Below are 22,656 nucleotides of genomic sequence, written 5' to 3'. Positions count from 1 at the left end.
GTGGTTGTCATATAAAACCCACTTTTCATCACATGTTGCAATCTAATCAAGAAATGATTTGTTGTTGCACTGAAAAGAGAAGATGACACTTCAAGACAATGATTTTTTGATTTGTGGTGAGTTCATGAGGCACCCTGAAGCTTTTTCACCTTTCCAGTTTGCTTCAAATGCCAGACAACCTTAGAACAATCGACACTGAGTTCTTCAGCAATTTCTTATGTAGTTGTAAGAAGATCACCTTCAATGATGGATCTCAATTGGTCACTGTCAGTTTGCAGTGATGACTGTCAATTGGTAGTTGTCAACTTGCGATGGCCAGGCACCATGCTCATCTTCAAGCCTCTCGTCTCCTTTGCAGAAATTCTTGAGCCACCACTGCACTGTATGACCATTAGTAGTTCCTGGGCCAAATGCATTGTTGATGTTGCAAGTTGTTTCTGCTGCTTTACAACTGATTTTGAAATTTAATAAGAAAATCACTCAAATTTGCTTTGTGTCTAATATTATTTCCGTAGTCTGTTGCTGCTGCTAAGTCACTTCAGTCATGTCCAACTCTGTGCAACCCCATAGGCAGCAGCCCACCAGGCTCCTCTGTCCCTGGGATTCTCCAGACAAGAATACTGGAGTAGGTTGCCATTTCCTTCTCCATTCCATAGTCTAAAATACGTATAAAATTAAAAGTAAGTAATAAGTCATTAGAAAAAGAACATAAAACAAAAAATTTGCATTAAATTGTGCAATATATCCATATTTATTTATGAATATATTCTGATGTTAAACAGCAAATTTCAATAGTGCAAAACTGCAATTACTTCTGCACCAACCTAAATACTTCACAGCAAGGAAATAAAATGAGGTTCATTGGAGTAAAGAAATAAAAGTAGATTAATTATAAATTTGTTACAACAAGGAGACTTCTGAATTTATTATTTTAACATGACAATTAAAAAAATAATCATCCCCACAAGCCCTAGTCCGAGGCTAAAACAACTTAGAATGCTGTCACAGGATGTCAGAGAGAGTCCTTATTCGAGTCATTTTAGCTGTTGAAGTACCTAATTTCAGGTAAATCTACCGGCCTAGCTCTGTAGTTTACTGAAAAAAATGAGAGGGCAATATGAACATGAATTCACTGTGGTATGACCCGTTGTGAAAAGTGTACTGTAAATCAGAAGGAGGGAAATACACATTGTACTGTGCGTATTGATAATTTCCTTATTTGAAAAATTGTACTATTAGTAAATGGGCACTTACCATAGAAAGACTTGTTAAAGGAAAAATTCTGGAAGAAACAAAAACATAATTGCCAGAATAAAGTAATAAAACCTTCATTAACTTGAATTCATAAATGAAAGAAGAATTCTGAAATATAAATATAGAAATAACTTTTAAATATCTGTTAGCATAAAGCAAATGAAGAACATTGGGCTGTCATATGTATAAATGAGATTATGCAACCTTTGTTTTCCTCTCTGAGCAGGTTTTCTGGCCAGCATCTGCAATCAAAGTCGAAGAGTGCAAAATGGCTGGCAAAGATCCCACAGTGAGTGCTTAAAAAAAATCCAAAACTTAAATATTTGGTCTTTGAATTCATGTACTTTGAGTGCAGCCAAAAGTGAGACAAAGGGTGTTGGTGTTCTGAATCCTCTGCAGGACATATGGTAAAAAATGTAAATGCAAAATGATCGGAACTCTTAAACACTGTAATTTAGGAATTCCTGACTGGGTAAAAATTTCCTGCTTTGCTTTTATTATTGCACCCTGACACTTTTCATGATGGATTTTAGTAATAACCCCTGTTCAAAGTGGATCCAACCTTCAGAATTCTCAGCATGCTGCTAAAATAATGATAATTCAAGTGTCTGGAGTAGCTCCCAGATACGATGTGGGCTTTTCCAAAGAAAGATTCTCGGCAAAGGGTTATGGTTAGCCAGCACATTCCAGAGGTATAAATCACCAGTAATGACTGGTATCTTTGTAATTAAAAATAACCACAGAAACAAAAATCAAGAGGGATATAAGAATAAGTAAGTGTTCAGTGTGCAACACTTTTACAAAATGTATTCCTTTAGGTGAGATTTCATATAGAGAGTCAAGGAATAAATCTATATTTATTTCTACAAATAGCTTGCTGAAATGGACACATTAAATTATTCTTGAATATTATTTTCAAAATGGAGCAACTCTTTACGTGCACAAGTCATTTAATGGTTTTTGTTGTTTTTTTTTTGTTTATTTTTGCCATGCTTGCAGCATGTAAGATCTATTTGCCACATTTAACGTTTATAATGAAGCTTATATTCATTTCACCTCTTGTCTTAGACTTCTTCCTTGTGGAAGAAGTGTGGAACTTAAACTTTTATATTTATTGATTCAGTTTGGGTATCAATACAAGGTTCTGAAAAAGCCTGCCATAAGGCAGGGCCACAGAAGATCTTCAGGTATCACTAGATGGTGTTTTGGCAAGAGTACTTATCAGGAGTGACTCAGCTCAGGGTTTTATTGTTTCAGTTTCATAATTCACCTCTAAGAGAAAATTCAAAATGGACAGGAGCTCACTGGAGCATATTTGCTACCCACAAGATTTGTGGACCAAAATCGAAAAGGAAAAAATCCAGAAAAATGTGAAAGAAACATTGAAAAGAGTATATTGCAGTTGCCTTCTAGGAAACCAATAATAGAATGAAGCTTAATGTTGTGAAAAAAGAACTTTTTTTTTGGTTCCCTGAAGCTATTATTCCAATAATTTTGCATGAAGTAAACTATTTTCTTTTAATTCTCTAATGTAGAGATTTTTCCCATGGATGCATATATGAACATGTCTCACCTTTTGTCACAATAATATCCCGTGGCTACAGTTACTATATTTAATTGTTCTTTGTTCAATTTTTTTTTCCCATTCATACAAACTTCCACAAGCAGAATATATAGAATTTATATTCCTTTGCACATTCTCTTTCCAAAAAATGTTGTTGATTTTCATAAGGATATTAGCCAAGTCATTTGATTCCTTTCTCCCTTTGGCAAGGAAGAAATGCTTTGCTATTTGCTTTCTTATAATTAAAGGTCTTTAGATGAAGCCATTAATACATGCTTATGTTTTTACATAGTTTTATCATGGTGTGATATCATCCATGAATATATTTTGCCAAACAGCCAATTAATATATATAGCAGAGGTAACTGTAGAGAGTTGTAGTAGAGCCAACATTGTTGGGTCCTAGGAAATAAAAATCAAGTTAAATTTCAAATGTATGTTCTGTTTTTTGCAAGAGAGGAGAATGTTGACAAATTCGTCTCACTTAATACATGTGAGGTTCTTATAAACAATTTTTTTTAGTCAAGATACTAGTGGTAGAAGAATGATAGTTAAATGGAAGTTCTGTAGAACAAACAACGTGTTTTAATTATACTTCTCATGAGACCAAATATTTAAGAGTCTTTTGGATCTCTTGAAATAAATATCACCTAATTACTTAATATTTCATTTTTTTAAAAGCAGGAATTGTTTATTTTACTTTGTACAAATCAGTTAGATATTGTGAAGAAACCAGAGATGATTAAAGTGGAATTCCTACCTTTAAGAGTAGATATATATACTAGAGATGATGAGACATATATATAGTAATTATCAACTAATATTAGCCAATACCTGATAGAATGGGCCGGGTGCTATTCTAAGTTTTTTATTTTAATCCTTGTGACGGTGCTACAAGATGGACCTTGTCATCATCCTTATTTTTAAGATAGATAAACTGAGTCACTGAGAGAGTGAGGAATTTACCCCAAGCTGCACTACTAACAGGTGAGAGGCCTCTGTCTGGCTCAAGCACATATGGCTCTAGATCTTTTGCTCTCAGTTGATGAAACATGCCACCTCTCTAGGGAGATTATGATAAATGCTAAGCATACACACAAAAGACAAAGACAAATTTATTGCAGGTGGGGTATTTATGAAAAATTTGATAGATTTGGCGGCAGCTATGTTAGGTCTTATGTTAACTTTTCCCACTTTTATTTCAGTGATACTGAGATTCAAACAAGTTGTACCCTTTCCCTCTTTCAGCCCTTGGTACAGGCTTCAGGTGATTCCTTTCTTGTTTGATTTGTTGTTGTTCAGTCACTGAGTCATGTACAGTGCTTTGTGACCCCATGGACTGCATCACGCCAGGCTTCCCTGTCCTTCACCATCTCCAGAACTTGCCCAGACTCATGTCCTTTGAGTCAGTGATGCCATCCAACCATCTCATCCTCTGTCATCCCCTTCTCCTGCCTTCAGTCTTTCCCAGCATCAGGGTTCTTTCTGACGAGTCAGCTCTTCACATCAGGTGGCCTAAGGATTGGAACTTGAGTTTCAGTATCAGTCCTACCCTCAGGATTGATTTCCTTTAGGATTGACTGTTTTGATCTCCTTGCAGTCCAAGGGTCTCTCAATTGTCTTATTCAGCACCAAAGTTCAAAAGCATCAATTCTTCAGCTCTTAGCCTTCTTTATAGTCCAACTCACATTCAAACATGACTACTGCAAAAACCATAGCTTTGACTATACGGACCTTTGTCAGCAAAGTAATATCTCTGCTTTTTAATATTCTGTCTAGGTTTGTCATAGCTTTTCTTCCAAGGAGAAATTACCTTCCCATCTTTTTAGCCTTGGAATTATCTGCACACCCTTTCAAATGACAGTTCAGATGTCACTTCTCTGGAGAATCTTCTGTTGCCACTGAGAACTAGGCTAGCTGCCCCTCCCTGTATGTGCACTTGAAACCCTCTAGAGCTTATTTCACTGCATTTTTAGTGGTTGGAAATGCCAGGTAGTAAATGTCATTATCTCTAGTGCCCAGATCTGTATCTAGGCACTTCATAAAATGTAAACAAGATCTGGAAAAAACAGAAATGGAAGCAGTAAGCATGGGAATCTATTCCAAGTCATTGTCTCATGTTGGGAGTAGGACATAGTGGATAATGAGTTATTAATGCCTTTAGCTTACTAAATTTATAAATTCATTATGTATAATTTTAAAGATATATGGTGGTTAAATTAATGTTTTACTTTAAAATATTATATTAGTTGTCTACTAATAAAAGCATAACCTAGTAACAGATTTCCTACTTCTATAGCAATCAAAAAGTATACAAACATCCTTTACTTCTTTATATTTTTTACTTGTATCTAATTTTAATTAAAGTTATAAAAATAATGCTCATTCATTAGAAAAGAATTCAGTATAATTTGAAATTTCACCCAAGGTAATATCACAATAATACTATATAATAAACTAATGTTTATAAATAAAATAAAATATCATGGTAGCAATATAGCTTATTTTCTACCTCAGCTAAAGAGAGTATAACTTACCTCCCAATTTCCCTTTCTGCCCCTATTTATTTACATTCCTACATGCTCCATTTATTTCCAAATGTTGATATTTTATTAATACTATAAATAAATTGAGCCCTAAACAATAGCACATGCTGTCAAACATATCCAATGAGATAGGATATAATGAATGTGCTAAGTAAATACTGTAAGAGATCATTAAAAAAAATTGAGCAGGGTTACATATATTTAGACCTATATACATTACATATGCACAATGTCAAACTTGATTTATTAATTGTAGAATATCAATTTCCATGTTTCTGTGACCACAGGACCCTAAACTACTTGAAAATGTATTTTCTTTAGGAATACATATATCAAAATACCTTGATACAGTCCCCAGACCAAGAAGAAAAAATGTAGTATGGACCATGAAGAGTCATATTTTTAAAGCCCTATTAATCTGAGCTCCAAGACGTATTTTTTTTAAAACATCTATTTTAAAGTTATACAACTAATACCTGTTCAACACAGAAATCTTTGAAGGCCCAGAAGAGCTCATGCTGCTGCTGCTGCTAAGTCGCTTCAGTCGTGTCCGACTCTGTGCGACCCCATAGATGGCAGCCCACCAGGCTCCCCCGTCCCTGGGATTCTCTAGGCAAGAACGCTCGAGTGGGTTGCCATTTCCTTCTCCAGTGCATGAAAGTGAAAAGTGAAAGTGAAGTCGCTCAGTCGTGTCTGACTCTTAGCGACCCCATGGACTGCAGCCCACCAGGCTCCTCCGTCCATGGGATTTTCCAGGCAAGAGTACTGGAGTGGGGTGCCATTGCCTTCTCCAAGAAGAGTTGTAAGCTCTCTGCAAATGTTAATTCACTAATTCCCTTAGTAACTCAATAAGCTAGGTTGATGGATACACACATAAAACCTAGCTTATTGAGTTACTAAAGGAATTAATGAATTAACATTTGCAGAGAGCTTAGAACAGTACATAGCACATAGTTAGCACACACTGTTAAATAAATAAAATAAATTATACTACCCAAACTTAGTAACTTAAAAATTTGAGATATAGTCTTCCAGCATTTTAGTATAGGTCATGTGTGTATGTATACATATATATATACATACACACATGTATATGTGCGTGTGTGTGTATATATGTGTGTGTGTGTATGTGTGTATATATATATATATATATATATATATATATAATGGAATTATATTCTCCATAATGTTAGAAGCTTCATTTTTCATTTAGCTTTATACCTTGAAATAGTTTTGAAAGAGAATTAAGCAATAAAAAGAAAGCATCCACAGTATTGAATTTTCCTAATGTCTCATGCCACTAACCTTTTATGGATGTCTATTGTGGTCAGGACCTGTACTAAACTTTATGCAGGACAATTTCTGTCCACTACACAGGGTTTGTACTGACAGTTGGAACTGAAAGTATATATGAAAACATCTGATACCTAACGTTGGGTATATTTATTATGCGCCACACACTGTTCCAAGGGCTTTAGTGGTAAATGCTTTCAACAAATATTATCATCACCATTTACAGAGCAGAAGATTGAAGCACAGAGGGGCAAGTACATATCTCAAGCTCAAACAGCTAGTAAAAGATAAAATCAGAGTTTGCACCTAAGTCATCTGGCTCTGAGAATTCACACTCTGCTGCCCATCATCCTGCAGCATGACGACAGTCCAGTTCTAATTGCCTCTCTAGTTTCATCACGTAGTAATCCTCTATACCCTCTAGGCACTATTCTCTAACTAAAGCCTGCACTCTCATGCCTTCAGTTTTTTTTGTTCATGCTGTTTTCTGTTGGAATGTTCCTTTCTTCTGCTTTTGCCTGTGAAAATCTGTAGCTTATTCTGCAAATTACAGCTCAGATGACATTCACTCTCAAACCTTTATACCCAGTTCAGTATTACTCATTTTCTCTTCTTTCCTTGTATAGCACATTTTGAAAAAAAATAACCTTATTATAACATCTGCTACAGCTTGATGTATATGCTCTCCTTGCCCTGAAAATGGGAATTGAATCTGTTTATTTCAGTGTTGCTAGCACCATATACAATGCTTGCACAGAATGAGTTCAGTAAACATTTTCTGGATGGAATTGACACGACTGCAGTGGTCTAGTTCAGAAATAATGTGGATAGAAACTAAGTACAATGGAAACGGAAAGGACCTAGAAAATGATTTTCAATAATTAAAGCGACTGATTTATTTTTCCTTTTATGTTTTTCCCTTTGAAGAGGGTTTGGAAGAGCACAGTAAAACATCATCACATAGTATACAAATTTGCCTTCATGGTTGAAGTTTAGTCGCTCAATCATGTCCGGACCCCATAGACTGTAGCCCACCAGGCTCCTCTGTCCATGGAATTCTCCAAGCAAGGATAATGGAGTGGGTAGCCATTTCCTTCTCCAGGGTATCTTTCTGACGTAGGGATCATACCTGGGTCTTCTGCACTGCAGGAAGATTCTTTACCATATGAGCCACCAGAGAAGCCACCAGAGAAGCCACAACCATATTTAAGACATATTTAAATTCATACCTGAGTTACTTATTAAACCTAGAGCACTTCATTTAACCTTTTGATGGACTCAATTTCCTCATCACTAAAATGGGACTAAATATTTTAATAGGAACATTGCTGGGAAGATTAAAAACATCAAAAGATTAAGAGCTCTGTAAATATTAGTAACTGTTATAAAAACTTCCATCTAACAACTGTGGAGTTCTTACCAAATGGCAAATTATAAAGTGGTTAAAAGGACAAGATTCTATATTAAACACATCTGTGCTTGAAAATCTGCTTTACCTATTTCTAGCTATATGACCTTACTGCTAAGTCGCTTCAGTCGTGTCTGACTCTGTGTTACCCCATAGACAGCAGCCTACCAGGCTGCCCCGTCCCTGGGATTCTCAAGGCAAGAACATTGGAGTGGGTTGCCATTTCCTTCTCCAACTCATTAAAGTGAAGTCGCTCAGTTGTGTCCGACTCTTAGCGACCCCATGGACTGCAGCCTACCAGGCACCTGCGTCCATGGGATTTTCCAGGCAAGAGTACTGGAGTGGGGTGCCATTGCCTTCTCTGATATGACCTTAGGCAAGTTAACTAAACAAGATCTAAACTTTGTGCTTCTAAAACCCGAGTTGAAAACCTGAGTGAATATACATAGTTTGCTCAATAAATGTGATCTCTAAAGGTTAAGAAATCAATCTTCTGGAGGTTAAGTATATAAAATGATTGTTCTTGTGTCTAATGCATAATAAATTTTCAAAAATAGTAGCCATAATAAAGACATATATATAACATATATGTATACATAAACATATACATGAAACAAGTATAATCTGTATTTGAGGTGTAAAAGAGATATTAGTGACTTCTTCCTTTATCCCAATACCAATAATTCATAATGGAAAAATCTGCAAACCTCAAGATGAAACAGACATAACCTCTTATTAATAGAATTGAATCAAATTCATGTTTTGCAGGAAAATATTATGTACAGAATCCCAGAATGACTGAACTTGGATATGAAAAAAAATAAACACAAGTCTCATTGCTCACATATACCTTTAAACATAGACATACTGTATATACACCATACTTCATCTATGATTTTTCTCCAGAGAAACACATTTCAGCTGCAGTATGTAGTCAGTTTCTAGGCACCTCTATAAACAGGTGTCAAGATACAGTGACACTATATATGACAAAAACTCTTAATGTCTTAAAATAAAAATAAAGAATATAGTCTGCTCTGTAAGGTTAAATTTATATAACAGCAGAGTTGGTGATTGATTATTTAATAATAAAAATGCATAACAGAAACATATATATGTATACAGTTACTACATATGAAAATAAGCATATATTTGCTGGCAAGTAATAATGAGTATAAAAGGAGAAAATGATGAGAAAATATAAAATAATATTGACTTTAAATTTTGGCAATTTTTTTAAACTTTTTAATAATATAATAAACGTGCATTATAAAATATTAATAAAGTATGTGGTACCTAGAAGAGAAAAAAATACACTGTATGAACACCCATCTGAAAACCACTGAGTCTGACATATTTTTTTATAAAAATGTTTGTCTCTAATGTGTAATATTATTAAACATTGCTAGAACAATGACTTTGTGAAGGGAACAATATTCAGCCTCAGGCTTGATTAATGTGTACTCAGCAAGGTAGTGACCCTGTAAGTATAGAACATGCAATGGTTAATTCAGTCACTGAGCTCTGCATTTGGTGCCGACCATATTTGTGTATTTCTTCAAGGTCATAATCAGCTTATAATCACCATAATCATTTTTCATTTCATTGAGTGAATAAATGTCAGCCTTTCTAATGGTTGGACTGGGAGCAGGTGAGAAAGGAGTCTGGGGAAAGAGGAAAGTATTTTAGGGGACCAAGAGCAGAGAGATCATGATTCCGTTATTTTTCATAGAAAGCGACAATGCTGGCATTTGTGTAACATTTGTATTATTTGCCCCATTATGAAGGCTAATAGTGTTTGCCACTGTAACTAATGATAACATATGGACCTTCTATAAGCACAATTAATTCACAACATGTTTTATATAACATGGATGAGTGTGTGTGTGTGTGTGTGTGTAATGTTTTGAGGAAAAATTGAGAAACAGTTTGGTATACTTTTCAATTTCTAAGCTTTCTCAGATAAAGAGTAAGTTCATAAAATTTCATAACATAAAAACATACCCAATCTAAAAAATACTGAAATATGAGAGAGACATATCATTTTGCTCATTATCTGTTAGACAACCTTCCTCCTAAAATATACCATGGAATAAACCATGTTCTCTTGTTATCTCCTAACTAATTAAAAAGTTAGGGCATAAAGAAAAACGTATAGCAAAGTGTCACAGTACTACTTAGAAACAGCAATAAAAGTCATGGGTTACTAACTGCTCAGTTTTCCTTTTCTTTTAGCATGGCTGCGGGAACTTTGTCCGTGTGATTCAGGCTTTCAACCGCACGCATTTGTACGTCTGTGGGAGCGGCGCTTTCAGCCCAGTCTGTGCTTATTTGAACAGAGGGAGGAGATCAGAGGTAAGTGTAACAATAATTCATTCTTATTTTGATGTCAGTGTCAAAGATTTCTTAAAACAGTAAAAACGTGGAAATATAATTAGTGGACATAAAAAATTTCAAGCCCTTTAAACACAAAATATGCTTGGTTCCTATTTGCAAGTTTAAAGTGTAGCCTTTTTTCCTTCAACTAAATGTACAAGCTGCAGAAAATAAAGAAAGGAGATGGTGTGATTTCACAATTACTTAAAGTGTAAGGTATTGATAATATTTGATCCCAAAGTGGGATGTTTACAAGTGGTTCAAGATGATATGAAATATTAAAATTCTTAAAGAAAAGTGAAGCTATGCTTCTTAGAAGAGTACAGTTGTCTGCATTGAGCTTGTCATTAGAACCACAGGTCTGTGATCAACTGATTAAATAAACTACTTCCCCAGACATCTGCAGTCTGTCAGAAACTCCACTGAGAAGGGTGTGCAGTCATGGCATAGGCCAGTGATAGCATAGCACTTTTCAGAGCACGGATTTTTAAGTAAAATCATTTTCCCATGTACAAATTGCCCAACATACACTTCAAGCCTTAATAGGAAAGTCGGTCCAAAAAGTAATCTCCTTTGGAAAACCAGCATGAAACAAATTTTAATCACTTTACTAAATAAGAACTACTTCAGTCTCACTTCAAAAGATATGTTTCAAAGGGAAAGCATTTCCATTAATTAATCTCTTTAAATATCTTAAGAGCATATTTAAGTGTGAAAAGGGTTATAAAATTTTAAGCTTTATATGTTTTACTTAATAGTCAACTTAAGTCAGTGTTTTTCCACATCATATTTACATATCTATAATATGTAATTAATAATACAAATACAAAATGCACAGTTTTATCAAACACCTAATGTATTTATTTTATTTAGTTTAAAAGGCCACGATGCAGAACATTGTATTTTGAGAGAGTTCTATTTATTCATCACTAACATTGTATTTTGTAGTGATCAGAGGCAGTACTTACTGCTAACATCCTGTTTGTACTAAGATATGGCATGTTTCTTGTACTTGAAGCCACTTTGAAAATGAAGGTTAGGGTGGCACACTCATTAAGTATTACATTTTATTTCTGAGACACTGTCCACCACCTTTTTACCTGTCTGTCTAATAGCAATTTGTTGGTTCTCAAAGGATATTGTATAACCCTGCTTGATGTTTGGAACATCACATACTTTTATTAGACTCTATGGCCCTTCCATTATATTGTGAAACTGAGTCAGTGCTTTCCTAGAGCCTTCAGTGATGCTTCTCAAAGAGTCTACAGTTCTTGCTGCATAGATTCCTAACATGGTTCTTCTCTTTTATCCCCTGTCTTCTGGGCCTGGAAAAAAAATAAAGTGACACAAGTAAATGATGACTTTAAATAATGAATAAAACATTAATAAGAAACAATTATTGGTTAATTTTGCCGTGCAATCTTAGAATGTTACATCTCATCTCTGATTGATTTTATCAGATGCATCTATAACATCAGTTCCCATAAGTGAATAAATACTGTTTAAGCTCCTGATGCTGCAACTCATCAATCAGATAACTTTGACTAATCAAGAATATCACAGGCTTTCAATTTATTCCTTGTGCTTTTTAAAGCAAATTAATCACCAAACTTTTCTTTTTCTTCATTTTATTGTAGTTTTTCTCATGTCAGAAGAAAAGCTGTGCATTTTTCTTACTAATAAAGTTATTTAATCTTTAGCCTTCATCACTGCTTTACATCTTCTTTCCTTTCCCCTGCATTTACTCTTTTTTTCTTCTCTAACAGTAGGTTTCCCTTCCTGTGACTTTTTTCCAACCCTCTCCTTTCACTCTCTTTTACTTTATCACAAAACTTCTCAGACTAGTAAACTATTTTTCAGCTTTTATATTCCTATTTTCCCTATCTTGCATTAAACCTTCCTAATCTGAATTTAATTTTCACCTGCTAATTAAAACTCTTTCCTAACAACCAGGACTCTCAGTGATCATACTGACTCCCCTAATCAGCATGTTTTCTCCTAGACCAAGCTACAACATGTAATGCCCTCTATTTTTCAGCACCTTTATGGACATCTTTGGCCATGGGATATTTTGCTATGCCTTTTTTCCTTATCTTTCACCATGTACTGTCTTTCTGGTCCTATTTTTTCCTCCTGTCGATTCAGTCTACAAAGATATATTCATTTAATGGCAGAAAAAAATCATGTCAGAACTTGTAAGCTACCTTTTGGATACTGATCTTTGTCTTGTGTCAAAGCAGAAGCAACTGAAGCAATCTCAAGCAGGAAGTGTCATGAACAGATTTGTGCTGTCACTTTTATTTTGTGTTACATTGACTCTTCTATTGTTCATTTTGTTTGTTAGCCTGGATATGATTCTTCTGAGTCTGAGATGCTATTGAAAGATACAAGTAGAAATATCAAGTAGGCAGCTGAGTATAAAGTTGGCTATATAAATATTTGAGTAATTATCTTACAGGAATAACTGAAGCCCAAACAAAGTGTAAGTTATTCATGTAGGAAGAATACAGCATGAAAAGAGAAGAGTGACTATGATTGAGACTTGAGGATCTTCTAAATTTAAATAGCCATGTGGAGGAAAAGGAATCTCCAAAAAAAGACTAAGAAACTAGAGAAGGAGAGAGGAAAAAAAAAAAACAAGCATGTGTTGGTGCTGTGAATAAAGACAAGTCATTATAAAAAGATACAAGTGAGCAACAATCCCAAATACCATTGAGATCCAAGAAAGAAGTCTAAAAATATAAGTGCTGAATTGTATACATGATAGGCATCAGGGATCTTGTCAAAATGACTTTCAATAGAGCAACTGAGGTTCGATGCCCAACTGAAACAGATTGAGAAGAAAGTAAGAAGTCAGAAATGATGACAAATGTATGTTAATGTTAGTCTCTAATTACTCTCAAGGAGAGTAATGTTTAAGAACTGAAGGAGTTGTTGAAATGATATTGTAAAGGATCCAGTTAATAAAATTAAAGACAGAGTAAGGATAATGGAAAGTATACCTAAGTATGTCTAAGAAGACTGAATAAGAGGATCTAAAACATTGGTGAAAGGATTGGCCTTACAGTAAGAGAAATATTCCCTCTCGTGTATTAGTGGATGCATTAATTTATAGTTTTTAGTAGTGTGTGTATTTGGTAGTGATGAACTCAAGACGTCTCATTTAAGGACTTCACTTTCTCAGCAACATGTCAATCATATGAGCTGAGAATAAAGTAGGAGATTTGACAATGGTGGCATTGGTTTGAAGTTATTAATGGAAGAACCGGTTGGCATAGTACCTTTGGAAGATGCAAGAAGTGTAGAGGATTCATTTTAAGTTGATGATCACAAATCTATACTATGTTGAATATACCTTGTTTGATCACCTTTGGCAAAATGCTTAGAAGTTTGGAGGCAAGTATGAAGAAAGTAGATAGACATGTGTTAACAGGTTGTGGTTGCAATGAAAAATCACAGAATGAAGGAAATTAACACTTTTGCCAAAAAAAAAAATTAAGATTAAAAAACATGAACCATAAACTGGTTATGAGAAAGCAAGAAGGGAGAAGAAAGATGAATTGTTAAAAAAAGAGTTCTTAGGAGATGAGTTTGAAGAATTGTTGCAATATGCTTGAATTAGTGACTATTTGGGTCTACCACATACTTTCCTGCTGATGACAAGATTTAAACTCTACTGTATGAGCCCAAGGAGGCTGTGCAATGGAGAAAGTAGTCAGTGGAGAACAAGTGATAACTACGGAATCTGCTCAATTCCTGCAGTGACAACTATCACTATTACTGTCAAATCGGTATATGACTCTGGCTACACATACAGGTTTACTAAATTTTATTTTTTCCAGCAAGTTTATCATTATTTGTTTAAAGAGTAATCCAAGTCTATGCCCCAACCACTAATGATGAAGAAGTTGAAGCTGAACAGTTTTATGAAGATGTACAAAACCTTCTAAAACTAACACCAAAAAAAGATGTCCTTTTCCTCATAGGGGATTAGAATTCAAAAGTAGGACGTCAAAGATACCTGGAGTAATAGGCAAGTTTGGCCTTGGAGTACAAAATGAAGCAGGGCAAAGGTTAACAGAGTTTTGCCAAGAGAACACACTGGTCATAGCAAACAACCTCTTTCAGCAACACAAGAGATTACTGTATATGTGGATGTCACCAGATGGTCAACAGTGAAATCAGATTGATTATATTCTTTGCAGCCAAAGATGGAGAAGCTCTATACAGTCAGCAAAAATTAGACCAGAGGCTGACTGGCTCTGATCATGAATACCTTATTGGAAAATTCAGCCTTAAGTAGAAGAAAGTAGGAAAAACCACTAGACCATTCAGGTATGACTTGAATCAAATCCTTTATGATTATACAGTGGAAGGAACAAACAGATTCAAGGGTTTAGATCAGATAGAGTGCCTGAAGAACTGTGGACAGAGGTTTGTAATATTATATAGTAGATGATGACTAAAACCATTCCCAAGAAAGAGAAATGCAAGAAGGAAAATTGGTTGTCTGAGTAGGCCTTATAAATAGCTGAGAAAAGAAGAGAAGCTAAAGGCAAAAGAGGAAAGCAAAGATATACCCGACTGAGTGCAGGGCTCCAGAGAACAGCAGGGAGAGATAAGAAAGCCTTCTTAAGTGAGCAATGCAGAGAAATAGAGGAAAACAATAGAATGGTAAAGACTAGAGATCTCTTCAAGAAAATTAGAGATACTAAGGGAACATTTCATGCAAAGATGGGCACAATAAAGGAGATAAATGTTATGAAGATGCAGAAGATATTAAGAAGAGGTGGCAAGAATACACAGAAGAACTATACAAAAAAGATCATATTGACCCAGATAACCACAGTGGTGTGATCACTCACCTAGAGCCAGACCTCCTGGAGTGCAAAGTCAAGTAGGCCTTAGGAAGCATCACTATGACCCAAGCTAGTGGAGGTGATGGAATTCCAGCTAAGCTACTTAAAATTCTAAAAGGTGAGGTTGTAAAAGTACTGCATTCAATATGCCAGCAAATTTGGAAAACTCAGCAGTGGCCACAGGACTGGAAAATGTTGGTTTTCATTCCAATCCCAAAGAAAGGCAATGCCAAAGATTGTTCAGACTACCATATAGTTGTGCTCATTTCACATGCTAGCAAAATAATGCTCAAAATCCTTCAAGCTAGGCTTCAACATTATGTGAACTGAGAAGCTCCAGATACACAAACTGGATTTAGAAAAGGCAGAAGAACCTGAGAGCAAATGGTCAACATCTGCTGAATCATAAAAAAAGCAAGGGCATTCCAAAAAGACATCTATTTCTCCTTCATTGACTGCACTAAATCCTCTGACTGTCAGATCAGATCAGGTCAGTCGATCAGTCATGTCTAACTCTTTGCCACCCCTGGACTGCAGAACACCAGGCTTCCCTGTCCATCACCAACTCCTGGAGCTCACTCAAACTCATCTCCATCGTGTCGATGATGCCATCCAATGATCTCACGTCTGTCGTCCCCGAGACTCCCGCCTTCAATCTTTCCCAGCATCAGGGTCTTTTCCAGTGAGTCAGTTCTTTGCATCAGGTGGCCAAAGTATTGGAGTTTCAGCTTCAATATCAATCCTTCCAATGAATATTCAGGACTGATCTCCTTTAGGATTGACTGGTTGGATCTCCTTGCAGTCCAAGGGTTTCTCAAGAGTCTTCTCCAACACCACAGTTCAAAAGCATCAGTTCTTTGGCACTCAGCTTTCTTTATAATCCAATTCTCACGTTCATACATAAGTGTGGATCACAACAAACTGGAAAATTTTTAAAGAGATGGGAATCCCCAACCACCTTACCTGCCTCCTAAAAAATCTGTGTGTAGGTCAAGAAGCAACAATTAGAACCTGGCATGGAACAAGAAACTGATTCAAAATTGGGAAAGGAGTACATCTAACCTGTATATTGTCACTCTGCTTATTTAGCTTCCTTGCAGAGTGAATCATGAAAAATGCTGGGCTGGATGACTTACAAACTGGAATCCACTTTGCTGGCAGAAACTTCAACAACTTCAGGTATGCAGACGATACCACTCTAATGACAGAGAGTGAAGAGAAACTAAAGAGCCTGTTGATGAGGGTGAAAGAAGAGAGTGAAAAAGCTGGCTTAAAACCTAACATTCAAAATAACGAATATCAAGACATATGGTCCCATCACTTCATGGTGAAATAGTGACAGACTTTATTTTCTTGAGCTCCAAAATCACTGCAGACTGTGACTACAGCCACGAAGTTAAGACACTTGCTCATTGGAAGAAAAGCTTTGACAAACCTAGACAGCTTGTTAAAAAGCAGAGACATCACTTTTCTGACAAAGTTCCTTATAGTCAAAGCTATGGTTTTCCCAGTAGTCATGTGCAGATGTGAGAGCTGGACCATAAAGAAGACTGAGCACCAGAGAATTGATGCTTTCTAATTGTCAGGCTGGAGAAGATTCTTGAGAGTTGCTTGTACAGCACAGAGATCAAACAAGTCAATTCTAAAGGAAATCAACCCTGACTATTCATTGGAAGGACTGATACTGAAGCTGAAGCTCTAATGTTTTGGCCATCTGATACAAAGAGCCAATTCATTGGAAAAGACCCTGATGCTGGAAAAGATTGAGGGCAAAAGGAGAAGGGGGTGCAGAGAATGAGATGGTTGGATGGCATCACCAACTCAGTGGACATGAGTTTGAGCAAACTCAGTGAGATAGTGAAGGACAGGGAAGCCTTTTGTGCTGGAGTTCATGGGGTTGCAAAGAGTCAGATGTGACTTAGCAACTGAAAAACAACATTATACAAACGACACCCTCTTGGAAAGCAGACATGACTGAATTTTGCTTTTGTCACTATTTATCTGTGTGTGATCTTGGAAAAGCCATGTTTTCCTCATCTTTGGAGTCAATCCATAAAGAGCATTGAGTTGTAGGACCTTTCTAGGCTAGAGCACTGTGATTCTTTTGAAGCAGTATGATTTCCCATTACCTCAAGAGATTTCTTGCAATACATTAAGCTCAGTATAACAAAAATGAAATAGTTTTTCTTTAAAGAGTCAAAACTTCAGAGTCAACTTTATTTTCTTCATCTTCTTGAACTATATTCAATTAGTTATTGATTGTCAAGCTCTATCTATTTTCACTTTACAGATCTTCTCGTATCTTTACCACTCTTACCCTAACCAAGAGATCCTAGCATGTCAGATTATTATTCCCTAATTCCTGGACTACTGAGTTGAAAACAAATTTATTTTCTTGAATTCAGTGTCTGTTTTTATAACCACCATTCTCAGTCTTCTTAAAGAATAAGATAAGGTCCAATCTTCTTAAAACAATGTTTTGATCCTTTTATTCCATACTCAAAAATGTTGAGCTTGCATTTTCTTTGGGCTAATTTTGGAAAACACCCTAATAATTAAGGTCTTCCATCATCCAATACAATCAACAATGTGATCATTTTTTCTTTGAATTTTAGTAGTAGCTTTTACTAACTTTATTTAAATAAAAAGATAAATATACCAACAAAATGCTCCCTCTCAGTGAAGCTACACTGACCATTATATTTCTAATTGAACCCACTGCCCCCATTCCCTGCTTAAATTTTCTCCAAAGCACCGAGTACCATCTAACATATTCAATATTTTGCATGTTTATTCTTTTTATATTCTCTATTTCCATTCTCTATCTTTGGTTTATAAATTACCTACAGGTAAGAATTTTTGACTGTTTTGTTACTCTGTCCCCAATGTTTTTTCAGTGTTGGGCACATAGTAGATGCTTGTCAAATTTTTGTTAAGTAAATGAATGAGTAAATGAAGCATTTTTAACTAAATTATGAATTATTTTGTTAAATCTAGTACAATGCTTTCTATAACAAAGTGGTAACATAAAATTTTATATTTAAAAAAGATCTTGATTATTTTGAAAGTAATCATAATCCTTATACACATTGTTTCTCTGAACAGTTTTCTTCTTTTGGCCAATGTTCAACATATCTAGTTCAGGTTTATGATGATCCTTGATTTCCAAGTGTTGATTTTTTTTTTTTTTAGTATAGTTGCTTCACAGTGTTAGTTTCTGCTGTACAATAAGTGAGTCGGCTATAAGTAGACATACATCCCCTCCCTGTTGCGTCTCCCTCCCACTCCACCCCCATCCCACCCACTAGGTCATCACAGAGCACCAAGCTGAGCTTCTAGAGCAGGTTCTCACTAGCTTTCTCTTTTACACGTGGTAATTTATATATGTCAATCCTAAGCTCCCAATTTGTCTCACCCTCCCCTTCCCCCTGTGTCTGCATGTCCATTCTCCACATCTGCGTCTATGTTCTTACTCTGGAATAGGTTTATCTGTACCATTTTTCTAAGCCAAGTGTTTTTATTGATGTTGATTTGAGAACTTGTTGGATTAACTTTATGGGGAGTGTAATAGGATGAGAACTTGACCTGCTAAGGTTAGTTTATAACTTACAGATGCATTCTTCATATAGGCCAAGAAAACTTTAACATAGTAAAATTGGGAAGGCATAAGCAACTGAGTAGAAGGCGTGTTATTCATGATGATGCTTTGTTTTACTAAAGAACAATTGGTTAACTAAGATAAAGTAATTTCTTTTTTTTTTACATTTTCAATTTTATCTATAATAAAGGACCAAGTTTTCATGATTGACTCCAAGTGTGAATCTGGAAAAGGACGCTGCTCTTTCAACCCCAATGTGAACACAGTGTCTGTTATGATCAGTAAGTGGAAAATAAAAGGGGAGGTTTAAAAAAGGAAATTAAAGAAAATAAATACATTATACCATATGTCCATTTTGAATAGTTGTGTGGATGATAGTACATGAGTAAAATAATAGAAAGCAAGTTGTGGGAAATTCTAATTTCTTATTTCCAAGAATATTCATGAGTAAATGATAGCCGTGTGTTTTTTCATCTAATATGACTACTGTCATTCATAGAGTAAGTCAACCATTTGAAAAGTGTATGTATGTATACATATGTTAATAAATATTGTATGCATACATATATCAATATATATTAGGAAGTAAATTTCAGTGTAGTTGTTATTTTGTGTATTCTGTTTTTCTGATGTTTTAGTTATCTTTTACAAACAATTAAAACTGGTATTTCTTCCATGTGAAGAAATAGCAAAGTGCATATGTTAGCCAAGTACATTCTCTATGAAATGTCTAAAAGTTCTCATACACAAAAACAGGTACTAGTAAAGTCACTTTTTTATTTCCTCATATTTTGTAAATTATATCAGTTAAAAATCAGGCCCAATTGCTCCCTGCCACACACATAAACAAATCGATGTACTTGAGTCACAGTCATCAGTGCCTATCTATAGCTCACTTGAAAGACATTCTAGAATATGTCTTAAGACATTATAAGATGTAATTAGGACACTTCTGGAATACGTCTGACTTAACATTAGTTAACTATAAGACAAATCTTAAATTTCAGTATGCCAATTATATAGTAAAAACTTTTTCCTTTTTGTTTCTCTATGTTTTGCCGGTGGTAAAATCTCATCATTTAACAAAAGAACAGGTGGGAAAATAATTATTGTGTTCAACAGACTTTGCTTTGATTCATTTTAAAAGGCAATTCATCTTTCTTTCTCAGATCTGGAAACTAAATTAAGATAAGTACTCCAGCATTGACTAAAATGTGAACTTGGAAATTATCCAGTAAATTATTTCCATGTAGTCATTCAGAATGGTCAGGGAGGAAATGAAAGTGTATCATTAGAACAAAAAATTAGAAAGCTTTGAAACTACAGGATATATAATTAAGTCCGATGCAGAGTATTTTCAAATAAGTTTCTAAATATTATTTAATAGAAGCAATGTCTCAGAAAGTATTTGCCTTTAGAAACTATGAATTGTATAGTTCCAGATAAATATAAAACGGAGAAGGCAATGGCACCCCACTCCAGTACTCTTGCCTGGAAAATCCCATGGATGGAGGAGCCTGGTAGGCTGCAGTCCATGGGCACTATAGGAGTCGGACGCGATTGAGCGACTTCACTTTCACTTTTCACTTTCATGCATTGGAGAAGGAAATGGCAACCCACTCCAGTGTTCTTGCCTGGAGAATCCCAGGGACGGCAGAGCCTGGTGGGTTGCCCTCTCTGGGGTTGCACAGAGTTGGACACGACTGAAGTGACTTACCAGCAGCAGCAGCAGATAAATATAAGAAGTTTTCACTTATTTCAAGTTAAATGCTATGAATTTCTAAACTTAGAAATTCAACATTATTTTTAACACTGATACTAGAATTTTATCTTCTCAAGTATTATTTAGGACAAAAAAGAGTTAAAACAAGGCATTATAAATTTTTCTGTTAAACTATGATAAGTCATGTAATAGTTTTGCCCTTAAAGAGTTGGATTCATTTACAAAATGAAGATAATAATTGGTCTTCATTTTTCAAAGACCTGAGGCTTTGATTCCTAGGCTCATGTTCTTGTACTATACTTTTTAATATTTTGATTAACAAGATTTTTACTATCAAAGAAAATCATTAAACAATTTGCTTAACTTAGCTGAAACTAAAAAGAGCATGAAATTTTATAACCTTGTATTTATCATTTTATTTATTCCATTGATTATCTCTGTAATATTATCTCCAATATTGTGCATTTCATTTGTGTAGCCATCTCACTTTGCCATTTGATGTTTTACCATTTCTGTTCAATTGCAATCCACTATATAACTTGGTTAAAATATTAAAGTGCCAAGAAATGTTGAGAATTAGAAGAATTTCAAATTTCACAATATAGCACGGCATCTGGCCCAACACGCTACTGTTCTTTTGCTATTTTTAGTAATTGTTGTAGCACATCGAAGTCAGATGACATCTCTTATTAAGGAACCTATCCAAAACCTCTTGAGATATTTTTTAGTCAGTGGAAGTACAACTGGAAATCAAAGTATTTTTGGATTAAAGTTTAAAAGGAGCAAGTAAAAAAATTTTCCACTCTTAAAATTATTTCCAAAGTGACGTTAATTAACTATTAATTAACTATTTAATAAAGCAGAAACTTTATTATTTTAACTTGCTGTTAAACTTACTGAGAATTTATGACAGGAAATGAAGCCAATTAACCATCTAACTCTTTTTAAATAATCTTATTTTCATTTCTTTATTTTTAATTGGAGGAAAATTGCTTTACAATGTTGTTTTGGTTTCCGCCATACAACACAGATCAGCCATCTAATTCTTTTGTAATGTTTATTGTTTAGTCACTTAGTCATGTCCGACTCTTTCGTGACCCCATTGATTGTAATCCTTGAGGCTCCTCTGTCAATGGGATTTCCCACACAAGAATGCTGCTGTAGGTTGCCACTTCCTTTTCCAGGAAATCTTCCCAACCCAGGGATCAAACCCAATTCTCCTGTATTGGCAGGTAGATTCTTTACCTCTGAGCCACCAAGGAAGCCCTTTGTTTAAGACAAAGCTAAAAGAGTGGTATGCAGTAGGATTAGAAGCAGTCCTCTCCACAATAAACCATCCTCTGAGTGTCCTTTTTTTTTTCTTCCTGTAAACAGATAGGAGATTATAATTCAGAGTTGTGCTAATAAATCTATTGAATATCAGAAATGTATAATCTACTTTTTGGGGGCATAATTGGATATAACAAAGCTGTGAAATAATTAATTACAAAGTTATCTCAATTTAACAATCATTGTGTCTACAGAATACTTGCATAGATGCTACACAAATGTTCACAAAATTATAAAGAAACCTAATTGCTCAAAATCCTTTCATACACCTTTTTTCGTTGTCTCCCTATAATCTGTTCCCATGGACTTCAGCTCTCTACTAGGAAGCAAAAAGGCAGCACAATGCCTGACGTACCCACTTGCTAACTGGTAGGGGTCCAGTCTGTGACCTGGTGAGCACATACTGAAAACATTCCATTCTTCATTCTATCCTAATCCAACTGGTATTGCTTATTACTAAACAGTGAGCTTAGAATGCTTTAAAATGTTTCAGTTCTGTCAAAATGACCACAATCTGAAGTGGCCAGGGGAGTAATTCTAGAACATCAGATGCTTGGTAGGTCAGTGGGCCAGACCTGATAAACTTTATTATTTTTTCAACTTAACTATTGTTTTGTACAAAAAAGTCACACATACCAATTTGCTATTTACTCTCCTTACTAGACTAAAAATTAATGTCAGTCAGTTAACAAAGAAACAAAATGTCG

The 22,656-nt window shown here is 35.2% G+C and overlaps 1 protein-coding gene across 1 annotated transcript in view; it reads left to right on the top strand.

The window, feature by feature from the left end:
- The window catches only part of SEMA3C (sema domain, immunoglobulin domain (Ig), short basic domain, secreted, (semaphorin) 3C), a 207,546-nt gene that overhangs the window by 111,876 nt on the left and 73,014 nt on the right, over positions 1–22,656 (top strand). Inside the window, exons 4-6 of the mRNA XM_010848128.1 lie at positions 1,481–1,543; positions 10,300–10,419; positions 19,088–19,178. Coding sequence (XP_010846430.1) covers positions 1,481–1,543; positions 10,300–10,419; positions 19,088–19,178 — 274 coding nt within the window. The remainder of the gene's footprint in view (positions 1–1,480; positions 1,544–10,299; positions 10,420–19,087; positions 19,179–22,656) is intronic.

Source organism: Bison bison, unplaced genomic scaffold (genome assembly GCF_000754665.1).
Source record: "Bison bison bison isolate TAMUID 2011002044 unplaced genomic scaffold, Bison_UMD1.0 scf7180017864260, whole genome shotgun sequence".
Classification (NCBI taxonomy): domain Eukaryota; kingdom Metazoa; phylum Chordata; class Mammalia; order Artiodactyla; family Bovidae; genus Bison; species Bison bison.
The sequence above is the reverse complement of the archived record's forward strand: the minus strand, read 5'-3'. Positions and strand labels throughout refer to the sequence as shown.